The 15,646-nt window shown below is 40.0% G+C and overlaps 2 protein-coding genes and 1 non-coding gene across 4 annotated transcripts in view; all 3 read left to right on the top strand.

Moving 5' to 3' along the window:
- The window catches only part of cenpi (centromere protein I), a 153,304-nt gene that overhangs the window by 89,978 nt on the left and 47,680 nt on the right, over positions 1-15,646 (top strand). The window lies entirely within an intron of this gene.
- trnav-uac (transfer RNA valine (anticodon UAC)) lies at positions 2,083-2,155 on the top strand. The gene has a single exon. It is a non-coding gene; the product is annotated as a tRNA-Val (tRNA).
- On the top strand, positions 4,158-15,644 carry cstf2 (cleavage stimulation factor, 3' pre-RNA, subunit 2). Of its 2 annotated transcripts, XM_061048460.1 has the most exons (14): positions 4,158-4,278; positions 4,482-4,560; positions 4,759-4,928; positions 5,044-5,180; positions 7,154-7,273; positions 7,421-7,543; positions 8,036-8,171; positions 9,319-9,378; positions 13,153-13,252; positions 13,647-13,846; positions 14,094-14,218; positions 14,571-14,654; positions 15,029-15,192; positions 15,336-15,644. In XM_061048460.1, the coding sequence occupies exons 1-13, from the start codon at positions 4,182-4,184 to the stop codon at positions 15,152-15,154; spliced, it is 1,557 nt and encodes a 518-aa protein (XP_060904443.1). In that variant the 5' UTR covers positions 4,158-4,181; the 3' UTR covers positions 15,155-15,192; positions 15,336-15,644. The 2 variants fall into 2 exon arrangements, with proteins under 2 accessions (XP_060904443.1, XP_060904444.1); XM_061048461.1 differs by lacking the exon at positions 9,319-9,378 and having other exon boundaries at positions 4,159-4,278.

The raw sequence follows: 15,646 nt of genomic DNA, 5'->3' as shown, positions 1-15,646 counted from the left end.
AACTTTAAAAGGGTTTTCAAATTCACCTTTCTGAACAAGATTGTTTAAACTTCAAGGACAAACAATGTGTTTTTGTTTAGAAATACTGACCACCAAAATAATCGTTAAAAGTAGGTGTAGAAACTGCTTACATTTTAAGTGTGCTGGTTAGACTGCTACTTAAAATTTCAAATAGGGATTTAGCTAAATGTGAAGGGAATTTGTAGTATTTTCTGTCATTCTCAAACGATCAAGTGAGGAAATACTCATCAGATTTATGGCTAACAAAAGTAATGCTACAAAACAGCTACTGAATGTTTGCTGATTCATCTTAAGTCTAAAAAATAGTTTTTATTTTCACACTGACATGCTGAAATCAGTCAAACTCGGAGCCTGTGCTATGCATCTATCCAGCATGTTTAATTTGATCATGCCCACATATGAATCTGTCTATTGATTCTGGCGTGCTGTGTTGGAGCCAGGATCAGTGAGGAAACTAGCCCTGGCTGCCTCTCAAGGTGTGCTATTGTACCCCACATGATAAACAGATGCAGCTGTCATCCCCACATTTTTCCAACGCACGCCTTACTGCCCTTCCCTCACTGGCACCTAAGGAAGCTGGAGCGCTCTAGTCAAAGTGGCTAAAAATGGAAAGACAGTGCTGAGGAAGGAGAGGAAAGTCTTTGTCGCTGATAACAAACCCCACATCAGTTTTATTTGGACAATTTGACATTTATGTAGAGACACTTTGAGGAGAATCTGAATGTTTCTTGTAATTAATTCTCATACAGTAACAACCACTCACAGCCAACAACTTTAGTGGAAGAGGAATTTGATTTCATGCAGAGACTACAGCATGAAACACGTGCAGATACTAGATAGACAATTAAATAGGGTATTGTTAAATGAAAAGGCCAACTGCACCATGACTTTACAGTTTTATGCTTTTAGCTAGCTGACTTAATAATGACCTTACCCGACCAATAAGGACCTAAATAAATGTACTTATGTGAGGCAGTTATTCTGCTTGAACACATGTCACACACAATGAGTGATGTGCAGTGTTTACATTTTTACGTTGATTAATATTAAACTAAAACTAAACCCTATTTTTGTCAAGCACTGTATGCTGTATATAGGATTTGATTTTATAAATTATACCGTATATTACAATGACAACAGTTGGACTAATCTATGCTCCGTAAATAAGGTGCAAAAATAAAATCCCAAACTATTTAAAATGTATAGTTTTAAAGTAATTTTAATGTTAATAATGTAGCCTTTCAAATTAAAGATATTCCTGTTTTCTCAGTTGTATTTCTTATTAAAGTGTATATGCTTTATATTTGGGGTTTGGACTAATGTTTAAAGACACTAAAAAGATCCATGTGAAACTGGGATGGACACTTTTTTATTTATCAATAAAAGACAACATATTCCAGGAAATCATCTTCATTCAAATCGATAGTGAAAATATTTTTTAGTCAACTTAATGTCAACTCTGATTTCTAACAGGTGAATATTTAAAGTCTAAAGGTGACTCAAGATGACAAGCAGATAATGAAATGTTTGAATACTGCTAGAAACAATCCTTTTTTGCTCCTCGCTATGTTGATAAGCCCCAAAAATAAAGCTTTTTAACTTAAAAAAAAAAAAAGCGACTCTTGCTCTTTCCTAACCATGTCGGTCACAGCGCATGTAGGCTGCAGGCTGAAGACAAACACGGGCAGATGTGGTTGACTCGGTCGGTTCAGAGCTGGCAGCTCACTTGCTGGATGTCTGAAGGATATTAGCTTCCGCACAAAGTGCTCGACCACAACGACTCGCAAACGGAGAGAAAACACCAGCAGCTCAGGCGTCACGCAGGTTCCGTACAAATGCCGGGAGACATACTGGGGGAGACTGATCTGTCTGTGTTTCCGTACAACGCAGCCCAGACACAAGGAACAGACCTCAGTGTAACTGTACAGGACGGATCTATTAAGGAGAGCTGACTGTCGACGACGAGATGTTTATCCTATCAGTATAACGAACAGACATCTTAAAACGAACGGATTTTTATGATATGAATTAATACGACAGTATTTTCAAACTACGTCAGCTGGTTCCATAGTGTAGCGGTTATCACGTCTGCTTTACACGCAGAAGGTCCTGGGTTCGAGCCCCAGTGGAACCAAGTCTTTTTTTCCATTAAATCTTAATATCGTACAGAAACAAATCCTAGTCACAGAAAGGACCTTCATGTGTCACCACCAACACGATATAGGCTACATATTTGGTAAAGGTTGTAACTTCATGTTTCTCATGGTAGGTATTGTCTGAAGTAATATAATTTTAAAGGATGTGATTTTTCACATAATCAATCATCAATCAATCAATCAATCTATAAATCATTATTTGTATAGCGCCAATTCATTCAGTGTTATCTCGAAATATAATGGTTACTTTGGATAACCAGACATTATTGAAGGAGTAGTCTGCAAGTAGTGGACTACAATTTATTTACTTTTTTTTTTCCTCTCACTATCTTTATTACAAAATGACCCAGACAAACAAGTATTAACAAGTATATTAACCGGATTCTGACCCATTAGGCAAACCCATTCACAACCCATTAAACAGGTTATAATAATACACTACAAACCACAAAGTTTGATATAAAAATATCGACGAATCAACACTCTTTGTGAAATACAAGTTATATATTGGATTGCAATAAGCTGTACACTTGCCTGTAATGATAATGGGGCTACAGGCCAGGTTCTTTATCGTTTTTATGTCATGTATGAGATAGTAATACAAATGCCTTATCATATTATATTGCTTTTTCCAAGACGTATTCCTAGTTATAGACCTACGCTGAAATATTGTAACTGTTTTCCACGACACAGTTAATAGATTAATTTGATAAGTTGCTCAACAAAACATGAATCTGTCAACAAGTCTGATAATAAGTTATGCACCATTTATATAAAGTGAAAAGTGTCTCACAGTCATAGACACAATTTGAATGAGTTATAACTTTAGTTATAACTTTTATAACTTCTGTTTATGTTTCGCACTACCTACTGTTATCACAATATCAAGAAATGATATTTTTCATATATCATGCAGGCCTTAAACCTATGCATTGCTGAACTACTACTGGTAAAATCAATGATGTGCCAAGGTGCAAAACCTCACATCTCAACTTCTTGTAAGCCCAAATCTATCATTCATGTAACATTAATATTTCTGAGATTGTGATTTTGTTAGCATAACCCTAACTTTCAAACTACTGTCTCTAACAGAGTCTGAATAATAGTGGTGTCCCATGTCCCCAGTCAAACAAAAACAACCAACTAGCCAAGAGTCTCTGCAGAAGAAACAACTAGTAGATACCCAGAACAAAGCCTAATAGAAAATTCATGCTTAATACTGTTTCTTATGAATGTATCAACAAAAAAAAATTGCAGTTTTTTTAACACTCAACCAATGTTACCATACAACTAAACAAAACCATATCCAAGAAGTCATTTGAAGACAAAACAATCATGCCTTTAACAATTAACAGGTGTGTCCAAGTGAAGCTAAGACATCATCATCTATGTTCTGCTTTACTGAATACACTGATATTGTAGCATTAAAAATACATGCCAATGAATGGATAACCACTTCTTCAATCAAATGTGACATTAATGACCTCTTTACTTTAGTCACTGGTTACAAACACGTGTAACATTCGTATACCGAGTAATAATGATAACACATTTCAATGTTGTGTTAATAACACTGAGAGAAACACATGAGTAATTAAGAGTTACTTACCAAGACTTCTGTTGTTGACAAATGGAGTCTTTGGCAACATATTGAACAAGTTTATTAACTTGTTTGACCTGCTAATAACCAGGTTTTAGCATTTCTAAAAAAAAAAAAAAAGTAGGCTAGTTTGGCTGATTTAACGTTTACACCGGGAAACAGCGCCATCTATTTCCTATCAAATTTAAATAACTTGTCTGATCTTCATCGAAACCCGCTTCCATTAATTACATTTACAACTATTAATTATTATAGTATACTTGATATTAAAGCGACAACATATGTATTAACTATGAGTTTAGAGAAGATAGCAGCACCCGGTGTTTGAATGTGGCACATTTACCCGCACACGGATCTTGTCTCTTTGTAGTTTCCTGGTGTCACAAACATTTGTGTCCCCCAAAATGGCGAACGTAGCTGCCGCTGCGGCTGCAGCCGCCGCCGCCGCCGCTGCCGCAAACAGAGACCCAGCCGTCGATCGCTCATTACGGTCGGTGTTTGGTAAGTTCGTCACCGTTGTTTGTTTGTTCGGTTACCCGGTGTTTTATGATCTGTGTTTTTTTTTGTTAGATGGCGCTAACATGGGCATCCTGCTAATGTTACCGTTAGCTAGGCAACGAGGGAGCAAACTTAATGTCCGCGAAAACATCGAGGGAGAGAGTTCATTTAATCTTGTCATATTAACATTTCTCATTATTTGTTAGTGGGGAATATTCCTTACGAAGCCACTGAAGAACAGCTGAAAGACATCTTTTCTGAAGTCGGGCTTGTTGTCAGCTTCAGGTGAGTGAAAGACTTTCCATTCATTTGTTAACGTGAAGTTACAAAAGATACTACAGTCATGTTTGATCTCTTTATTATCGTGTTTTCACGCCAGTCTCTCACCTTAAACATTAAAATACAAGCTTGTAAATCTATCTTTTCTGTTCTCTATTTCTTTGTAAACTTGGTTTGAACTTGTATGTGGCCTCTTGTTTCCAGGTTAGTGTATGATCGAGAGACCGGGAAGCCAAAGGGATATGGCTTCTGTGAATATCAAGACCAGGAGACAGCCCTCAGTGCCATGCGGAACCTGAACGGGAGAGAGTTCAGTGGTCGAGCTCTCCGTGTTGACAACGCAGCCAGCGAGAAAAACAAGGAAGAGCTGAAAAGTGAGGGCTTATTCCCTCTGGATGTTAACTCCAAATAGGGTTTTTTTTATTTATCTGATTTGATTGAAAGGTGTCGGTGCAAAGCAACTGTTTTCTGATGTTCTTCCTCTCACAGGTTTGGGAACTGGAGCTCCTATTATTGAGTCTCCTTATGGAGACACCATCCAGCCACAGGAAGCCCCCGAGTCCATCAGCAGAGCCGTGGCCAGTCTGCCTCCTGAGCAGATGTTTGAGCTGATGAAACAGATGAAGGTAGGCTAGTTTAACGCCTCAGGTTTTTAATCTAACGAGCCGCTGTTTCAAGACCCGGACAGAAACAGAATCATCCTAGAACAGGGATGGGCAACTTTGGTCACAGCAAGGGCCACATTAATTTAATTCTCACTGCCAGGGGGCCAAATTGTAGGATACAAAAACGATTACAGTCGATTATGTCTCCAATTTATCTCAACATAAACCAGTGATCAAATATTATTATGGACATATTTCTGGTTTTCATGATTTAATGGCCGATTTTGTCATCTTTTCTTCATGTTCCCAATTAATTGATGTGTAAAAATTGACCCGAGGGCCACGTTGAGGGTTGATGGGGGCCGCATGTGGCCCCCGGGCCGCCAGTTGCCCACCCCTGTCCTAGAATGTTCTGATGAACTCCTTAACCGTTCTTTACCGTTTAAGAAAGGTCGAAACCAATTGGTCCAACTTCCTGTCAGTCAGTGCCAAAGTAATTCGGTCTCTCCTCTCGATCTTTAAAATGTGCGTAGAATCCATACTCGATGAATAAAAAGGTAGAAAACACACAAAAAATGTCTGACGTCAAAAGTAATTCGGATCTGCAAAACTACGCAATACCTACACGCAATGTTCCCGTTTGAAATCCCGATCCACCTGGAAACGTGTGCATGTGGATCAGCATCATTATTTATTTAAATATAATTATTATTATTTTGTATGTCTTATTGATTCAACAGTTTCTGTCCTTTTTGGCAAATACTTCACAGATGTCACTTAAAGGTTGAATCAGAGTTCTGAAATAATAGTCAAAGAAACAATGCAGATAAAAGCATTCGTCTAAGTGGAGCTTGTTTTTACATTTTTAGATCATGCATGTTCTTGTTTTATTTTCTGAGTTCTGATGTGAGAAATACGTGGTGTGACAAAAAACAGTTGTTGGATGTGCACAGCCAAGTATAATGAATCAGTCCCTGAAACTGGTGCATCAGTGGAAGATGTGCATGCAGATGAGTTTGTGCACCGGTCTTGTAAAAGGTAAATGAACTTGAGCTTGTGTAGCACTTAACCAGTCTTGTGACTATTCAAAGCTCTTTTACACTGCAGGTCACACCTACACATTCACACACTGATGGCAGAGGCTGCGATGCAACGTGACCATCAGAAGTAACTAATCCCATATTCATACACCCACGCAGAAGCAGTGGGAGCAACTTAGGGTTTGGTGTCTTGCTCAAGGACACATCAGACGTGTGCTGCTTGTGCAACAGTACAATTCTAACTGAACGCAGCATTTTGATTTAGGGACGTGGTTGCTGCTTTAAAGGCAGCCACAATAACAAACATACTTGTTTTCAGATTTAACATTTCAAATACAATTTAAAAAAAAAAAAAAAAAAAAAAAAGCATCAAAGCAAAACTTAACACAAATAAAACAAATACCACTATTAAGTCATTATATTCAACAAGGCTGTTTTGGAGTTTGTCCCAGAGGTCATGATCTCACACTTTATGTTCAATTCTTCTTTTATCTTTTTAAAACTCCATATGCATTTCTCTTTAACTTCCTGGACATGATCTGTATGCAGATCCTCCTTCTTTCCCTTCATTAACAGAGAGGCTACAGTCTGTCCTGCGAAAGAAGCCTTATCTCTGCACATCTGGCTGTTTGCTTCATTAGGCTCTAAGAAACACCACACTGCAGACGTTTCCTCCCGACTGGAGGAGTGCTTTGTTGCACCAAAGCTGTTTTCAATACGACAGCTCCATATGATGCTGCAGATATCCTTGCATGCCTTTATTTGAATGTTTTGTGCAGATGGTTTGTTATGTTTCTGAATCACAAGTGGGGAGTATAATCTATGATGCCAGCTCTACTGCCGGGAATTAAAAGGAGCTCTTTTGATGTAAATTATCTAAGAGTTTTTCCTTTTGCACTGCTGGCTTGTAAAAGACATGCATCACATTTCTGATATCATTTTCTCTCTCTCCAGCTGTGTGTGCAGAACAGTCCCCAGGAGGCGAGGAACATGCTGCTGCAGAACCCTCAGCTGGCCTATGCTCTTCTTCAAGCCCAAGTTGTCATGAGGATCGTGGACCCCGAGATAGCCTTGGTAAGAGAACAGTCGCTGAACTGAAAATCATTTTGTATTTATTTTTTTACTGGGACCTTGTGATAAGTTAAGAGAACCTGAAAGCTAATTTGCACCATTAACCAGCATGTACATTTAAGTGATGATTTTCTGTGTGCTCCTCTTCAGAAAATGCTCCATCGTCAAACTGCAGTTCAGCCTCTGATTCCTGCCGGGCAGGGCGGAGGAGCACCACCCGCCAATCCACCTGCTGCGCCGCCCAGCTTGCCTGTGTCTCAGCCTCCGCCTGGTGTAGGTGGAACAGTCTTTCACTCTCTAAAGCTGAACATAGCCTCTCTATCCAGTAAAATCGCCCTGAAATAAGATGCAGTGTTGCAGCTCTGATGCAGGCCATTCATGAATATTGATGCAAACAATGTCTGCAATGCTACTCTTATAACCTGGCTGAAAGGTCAGTGTGAATTAGTGTATCTTGAGGACTGCAATTAAAAAGGAATATGAGGTTGTGTGTAACATGTCTTTAGATTACATACTGAATGTTAAATTCCTTAATTTCAAACCCATCATGTCTCAATCCTCTCATTCATCTCAATTTCCCTAAAAATGAAATGAGTGGGTAAAATCACTTAAATGAGTAAATGATGTAGAAAATATCTTTATGTATGTCACTGGCGTAAGATTAAATCATAGTAGCTCATCTTGAAGACCAAAGATGAGCTCTTAAAATGTGTTCTCCAAACTCATATTTAGGTTGAAATCCTAATTCATCTTTCATTTCATTAGCCGGGAATGCACGTCAATGGAGCCCCTCAAATGATGCAGCCCCCCAGCATGGGTGTCGCCCCAGGGCCAATGCCTGTACCGGGACCTGGACCTGGACCCGGACCAGTACAAGGACCAGGACCTGTGGGACCTCCAGGTAATCATCAAACTGCATGCATTCTTATATCTCAAGAGTGAACATCCTTAATGTTCATAATATCAATATTTAAGATCATTGATGGTAACTGTGTGAGGTGAACACATCATAAGCCCCCCCCCCCCCCCCACCACCACCACCGCAGGATTAACTAATCTGATCACAAACTGTATAACTAAATGTATTTCACATTTTAGTTTTAAAAACATTGCATGTATTCTATTCATGTCACGCATCAACAGACCAGCCTAAGCAACACATGAGCATTTCCGAGCCTGTGCTGCCACACTTTGATGGCGGTGGTGAGAATAGCGGTCAAGCTGATATCTTTCTACAAGTGAATAAGTGATGAATCACAATCATTCATGAATCAGAAGCAAAAATAGACTAAATTTACCCGTGATCTATGATGGAGACACAGAAAATAGATTTGTGTGGAAAACAACATTTTCCCAATTTAGATACCACGCATCATGTTTTCACATCTTATTAAGAGGAGCTAGTTTCCCTCATAGTTGACGGCCTATTTGCCTTCTTTTCTTACGCATACGATGAGCAAAGTTTTGAGTGAGAATAAGAAAGGGAACGCTGTTTCTTTTCTTTTTTTTGTCAAATTGAGCCTGTTTCAGTTATATTTGAAAGCAGTGAAACATTTCATTTTACCTCAGTGTAAAAATGATTAAAAGTAATGCGTATTAATTTGTTGATGACTTCCTCAGTGGCAAACCTAAAACAAATGCAGCCTTTAGGCTTCCATAATAAACTGACATGTGTAAAATATTCCGTTTTTCTACTTTAAATGCCTTTAAGTGTATCCTTAGTTTATTTTTAAGCTTGAGCACATGCCATGGCTCACTTGAATCACTAGGTGTCACCACAGCCTTGTAATTAGAGGAGGTGCTGTATGAGCGGCCCATTGTAATCGACTCCCCTGCAGCAGCCTCTGCCTCAATGTTTATTTATGTCTGTGTGTCTTCATCATACTGTAGTATTTACTAATGTCAGGTTTCTCAAAGTTCCCTCTTCACCCCTCTGTGTGTGTCCGTATGTGTGCATGTCACTGGCAAGCTTCAAACTGCTGTTAAAGTGCTGCTTTGCTCTCTTGAGTCTTGTGTCTCCTGTTCTCTTCACTTTAATGCTGGCTCAGGAAACCTTCAGCATTCTCCCACAGGAGCGTCTGGGCCAGCTGCTATCGAGCGGCCTCAAGGTATCACTGTACTCCTTCAGTTCTCCAGTCAGGTCATAGAAGTGCTATGGAGAGGTCACAGTCCAAGTGTATAATACCTCAGGGGTTAGGTTTTAGCACACTACAGTTTGGTAAACTGCACGTCCACTGTTGGGGGAAAAAAAAACTTTACCTTTACACATTCAGCTGTTAAATTAGTTATTAGGCTTGTTTGTTTGATTAAAAACTGATCTGTGATTATTATCGTAACAAAAGCAGAGTGTGATCGGTCATGAGGGTGGGAGGGTGGTGGTGAACCTGCATGTGAACAGATTTGGTTTTGGCGCAGCTGCCAGGAGTCAAAGTATTTTTTTGCATGATTACTTTAAGCCCTGAACCAGATCGAGGGATGGAGGGAAAAACCGAGAGACGCTGGTGGAGACAAACAAAACAGGGCGACGACAACAGAAGATAATAGAGACTGATGGCTACAGTGTCAGTGATCATGGTAGAATAAGTGCAAAATTAGCAGGGGATTAGTTGCGCTGACTACTATAATAGTGATTAGTTAAGTAAGAGTGATATTGATAAGTGTAGAAGATGGAGTCAGGCAGGTCCACATCAGCTAGCTGTCTGCATCAACCAAAGGGAACTACAAGACGGGGGGAGCTGAATTTCCCAGGAAGCTAAGTGGTTAGTGAAGTTAACGGGATGCCAGGATTTAAAGGTAGATGTGTGACATGAATGCATACATATAGAGAGACATGTTCACAGGTAGTGTAATGAAGCTGTTTGTCTTCAGAAGAACACAGTTGTAGGATCCATCAAAGAAGAATTTTTAACACGAAATTACCCAAACTGGCTTCATACACTTAGCGTGCTAAACTTTTATATGTGCGAAATGCACATTGTTTTATGATAATGTACCATTGTAAGAATATTTTGCACTTTTAAGTCAATGCTAGGTGACAATAATACAAATTCAGCGGGTGCCAGAATTTAAACAATGCCGGCTTGTTTCCTGCTGCGGTTGGACTGCATTGCTAAGCCTGATGGCTGCCAATAGAAAATGCATGTGTGAAACACTCACATGTTTCACTTTTAGATGGTGGGAGGGCACACCTGGCTGTCACCCCTAGGCATGTTGATTGTCTCATGTCAAGCAGCACTGTGTGACCTACGTAGTGAAAGTGCAGGTGCGACTGAGTCAGTCGTTGGAAACCTGACGCGTCTTTTAGACCTTTAATAACTTGGTGCACCTCGCGTGGCTGTTTTAGAAGTCAAAATTAATCCACAAACGTTTCTTCAAATGTGGGGTAACCACTAACATTATCCATGCAGACAGGTGCAATTGTTTATGGGTTGTGCTGTCAACATGACCTTTTTGGATGTACCGTCAATGCACTTCCTGGCACCGCCTGGTCACTATTTTGACCCCGTGGTTGGGCTGTGTGTATAATTCCTAATTTCATTGTTATAGCCATATGAACATTGGAAAAAAAACACATTGCATATGTCGGAATTTTTCTAAATGAATAAGAAAGATTCATTAATGTGAACAAATAATGCTCTCTCGCTTAGCTTGTGTACATTTTACCCATGAAGCTCAAACCAGCTGTCAGCTACCCTCAGATCAACTGGGGGCAATTTAATGGTGGAACAAAAGCGATTTGGATTGAGGAAGGACACGTTGCAAACAAAAGCAGGTTGTGTAAAACATGAACAGCAGGTAGACATTGAAACTGGCGGTTATTGCAAATGTGAACCATCTAACATGTGTTTATTTATTGCACTTCTTATTGGTATTGTTAAACTATAAACTTAATTGCACTTTCTTTTTCTCACGTCGTGCACTCCTACTGGGTTTACTCTGCAGACTGCTATTTGTAGTTTCAGGAAGTCTGTGAGAGACTACAGGACATCACCAGGATGTAACATGTTGGCAGATTTTTTTTCCCTAATAAAGACCTTTTCATTCTCATATACACTGTTAATGTGCCTTTTTTTTAGCCATGGTGTTGTTGCCAAGGCGGTAGGCAAATTGAGGCTGTCATCCATGGGAGAGCCCCCCCCCCCCCAATCCAATACTTGTATGCAGACATCACAGTCTACCGCACTTGACAAAATTCAACATTGCCTTCAGTTTGTCAGCAAATTAAAATGAGATGTATTGTTTGGAAATGTGAAAATGCAGGTATTAATATTCACACCTGGTAGGTTTTCAAAGATCTCCCACTTCCTGCTCTGCATCATGTCAATCAGTACAACATCATTTTATTTCAGCATGCAGGATTTGGCTTTAAAAAAAAAAAAAAAAAAGCTGACCAGGAAAAGGAAAACGACTATAATGTGGAGTTAAAATGGAAAATTAGAAGTGGAATTAAAACGAGAGGTTGCTGCTTCTATCTTTAGCTTTTTCAGTTTTAGTTGCAGCGATGTGATTAGACATAATGTTGTCAGTAGAGATAAAGTTGCTACTACTCTCTGTTTATAAAAAAAAAAGGCCATGTTCAGACTGCAGGTTTGTCCGAGATGTTTCTCAATCCGAACCTTCAGCACCGACTGTGCTCTGGTATGACAAGTGATTTAATCCCATATACGTGTCCAGGCTTTGCCAACCCTTCCCTATGGGTTGCCCTGGCAACAATGTAGGAGTCATTTCGTATATATCATGATGTGACTATCAAACGTTAGAGCATAGCAAATGGAGCGCTTTCATTTTGCCCACTAAGCATATGGCGGAGAACTCCTCTGTCACGCTGGAGAAACTGGGTGATGTCGTTTACCGTTCTGCTGCAGCTGCTGCGATGCACGTCCGCCTTTTCGTTATTTAACAATGTTAATGTAAGAGTCACTTTTGAGTTTTGGAAAAGTAAAGCCTTGGATTGATTTGTCAAACTCTTGTTTGAATCATACTTCACACCATTTTTTTTTTAATGTAGCAGATTAGCAGAGCTTCAAGCAGCATGTAACCTTTTAGAAACTGGTCAATCCTGCTTTTGATTGCAGTGCTTTCTCCTGCCCTTGTTCTTGTCAAGAAGATAAAGTTGGCTTAGATTTTCCCAAATGTTTACCATTTATTCCACCGGCAACAAGAATCCAACCAGCCCAAAACGTCTTTTCACCCTATTACGTCTTCTAGATGCTCCTTTACATACCTGGACTCTCTTCAGTATAACCAAATGCAGTAAAACTTAAAAAAGCATCACCTCACATTGTTTGTTAGATTTCTACCTCGCCCAAGTGAATTAGATGATGAATAATGAGACTGTCACTATCATCAGGAAGTTATTGTGATTCTTGGAAAACTGCCCTATTAACCCAGGGCAGTTAGGCGTTGGGAATTATTTGCGCTATTAGACGTTCGGTAACCTCGTAAATCTCTGACACACCCGCTGTTCTTGAGTCTCTCTGCATGCCTCCCATTCTGATGTCCTTATGCTCACTAGATTTACAAGAAGGAAGATGCTCTGAATTCCGGCCCTCCTTATCTGTGATGTTAATGTTTTTGTGTGTGATTTGAACCTTCACATCATCCCTGTGTGTTCCGCGTGCATCAGACTGCTCCATGTGTAGTTCATTGTGTGCTTTATCGCCCAATCAGCTCTGTTTCCTCACGTGTCTTCCTTGAGCAACCACACAGCGTGTAATATCAACATGTTTGTTTGGTAGCCCTTACCTGGAATTCAACCTAACCAGTTACAGTCTATTTCGTAATGGATTAGTCATGAATCATTTCCTCCTTCTAATTAATAACTTATTGTTTTTTTTTTTTTTTTTTTTTTTTTTTTTAAATGTTTGATTTTCTCCTTCCAGGACCTGGAGGTATCCCGCCCAGAGGCCTGTTGGGTGATGGTCCTAATGATCCCAGAGGAGGGTCTCTTCTCTCGGTCACTGGAGAGGTCATGGACCCCGGGTAAGATGTTCACAGAAATCCTATTACCGTTATTATACACTACATCTAACTGTTGCATCACTACAAAGAAAAGTGTCATTACTGTGCACGTGAAGCTCATGAATTCAGCTCAGGGATGGTAGACTCATTGAAAACTATCGTATGAAGAGGTTGCACTGAATGCACAACATCAAATTGCTGTTGAAGAACAAAAGCAGACCAAGAAACAGCATGAGGACCTGATCAAGACTTTCAGGAATATAGATTTTATTGTGTTAATTTCATTTTCATGTTGGTACATTGTTGTTAGAATTTTTTTTTTTTTAATTCCAGGGTAGCTACACTTTGAGCTGAAACTCTGGGATATATTTACCGTTTCCAAATGTTTACATCTTCTGTGTCTGTGTGTATGCAGCCGGCCTTACATGGGAGCTCCTCCACCTCACCAAGCCCCACCTGTACACATGGCCCAGATGGCAGGGGGACCCCCTCCAGATATGAGAGGACCTCAAATGGACATAAGAGGCCCCCCAATGGGTGAGCCTCGAAACATGATGGGTGACCCCAGAGGGCCCCCTATGATGGAGCCAAGGGGACCCCCCATGGAGACCAGAGGTAACTGCTCTAATAACTCCTGAATTAAAAACCTAAGCGTTACTCTTACAAAGCTGAACATGTAACTGTGTTTGTAGCTTAGTTTGTAACAGATCTCAGTTCAGTTTCAGTCCCAGCTGGCAGAGCAACCAAATGTCACTGAAGCAAGTGTAAGGACATTGTGAAATGTTTGTACACAATGTTTGTTACCACTATAAATGGAAAGATGGAAATGTGTGATTAAACCTTCCTTCCTTTCTTTCTGCAGGGCGGGACCCAAGAGCGATGGACGCTCGCGGCCCAGTGACTGGGCAGAGGGTTCCCATGGCGACTGGAATGCCAGGCCCTGTTCCTCATAGCATGGGCCCCAACGCTCCTCCTCCTGCAAGACCGGTAACCGCTGCATCCAACATCTCTGACTTCAATTACATTTATTGAGTTTATTCCAAAGCAATTCACAATTAATGCATGCAACCTTTCAATAATCATGAATGTATTCATCAAATGAGAGTGCCACAATTAGACAAGAAGATAGAGAGAAGTGTTTTTCTTGTATCTATTTTAGAAATATATTTTTTCTTGAGAGCAGCAAGCATCTAAATTTGAGTCTTACCTACTTTGAATCATCAATTATAAGCATATAATTACCCATTCAATGTATCATTTAAAATTCTTAAGAGGACACATCACATCATCATTACCCAGCTGATAAACAGAAAAATCTAACCGTGTGTTGGTTCTGCAGGGTCCTGGTATTTCGGGCGTTCCTCCATCTGGAGGAGGTTTCAGTCCTGGGCAGAGCCAGGTCTCCACACATGACCAGGAGAAGGTGGGTTTCTCTTCTTCTGCAAACTCTTTATTGAACAAACTGGACCTAGAGTCACTTTAAATGGCTCTCTTTATGCAGAAAGAAACAAACAGCATTTCAATGCAGCTGTCATTCTGCAGGGAGTTAAAAGTGCCTCTAAGCAAAACCACTCTGTCACTGATTGCAGTCATTATATGCATGTGCTTCATGTATCACCCGAGACAAAACAGCTTTTACAGCTGCTATAGAGATCGATTGACTTAAACAATAGCCGGTGATGTTCTAACACATTATCAGAGGGTTTAGGTTCCCTTTTTACTAAAGAATACCAGAGGAGATATCCATCTTTAAGTCAATTTAATTGAATGGTTTCTTTTTTTTTGGTCTCTTTCTAGGCGGCCCTAATTATGCAGGTCCTGCAGCTGACCCCAGAACAGATCGCCATGTTGCCCCCAGAGCAGCGGCAGAGCATCCTTATCCTCAAAGAGCAGATTCAGAAGACTGCAGGAGGAGGACCTTGATGGTCTGACTGTGGAAAAACCCTCAGAGAGCCTTTCAGGTAAGGAGAAAATGTTTTGTAATTTGATTCCATGTCAGACAATTTGAATGGATGGAGAAAAAAAAAAGAAGTGATTTGAAAGAAATGTTCATGGAGAATTCTGTAATCTCTGTGTTTAACTTTCTTCTTTTACCAATTTTCAGGACAGACTGCTCCAACCTGTCACCGTGAGCTTGAACCGGTCTGAGGACGTCTCACTAGTTTGGATTCATGTATAGTTTTTTAAAAATCTGTTGTCCATTTCCTGTATGAGAGAGTAAAGTTTGTGCTGGTGGGTTCAACATTTAGCTAAGCTGTTGAGCAGATGATGAACGCACTACAGTTCACTACTGGATTGTCAAAAGGCTTCTTTCTATTCCTCCAAAGTCATTTGACTTCTTTTTCTTTTTTCACCTTTGGCTCCAGAAAATGTATTGATATTGTTTTGTCAATAAAATAAACATAAAAAGACATC

This window comes from Labrus mixtus, chromosome 10 (genome assembly GCF_963584025.1).
Source record: "Labrus mixtus chromosome 10, fLabMix1.1, whole genome shotgun sequence".
NCBI lineage: Eukaryota > Metazoa > Chordata > Actinopteri > Labriformes > Labridae > Labrus > Labrus mixtus.
The sequence above is the reverse complement of the archived record's forward strand: the minus strand, read 5'-3'. Positions and strand labels throughout refer to the sequence as shown.

Excerpts from the sequence above, each read along its gene's own strand:
- cstf2 (XM_061048460.1), top strand. The coding sequence starts at position 4,182 with ATGGCGAACGTAGCTGCCGCTGCGGCTGCAGCCGCCGCCGCCGCCGCT. Across the intron at positions 13,847-14,093 it reads ACCCCCCATGGAGACCAGAG|GGCGGGACCCAAGAGCGATG; the intron begins GTAACTGCTCTA and ends TTCTTTCTGCAG. Across the intron at positions 14,219-14,570 it reads CTCCTCCTCCTGCAAGACCG|GGTCCTGGTATTTCGGGCGT; the intron begins GTAACCGCTGCA and ends TTGGTTCTGCAG.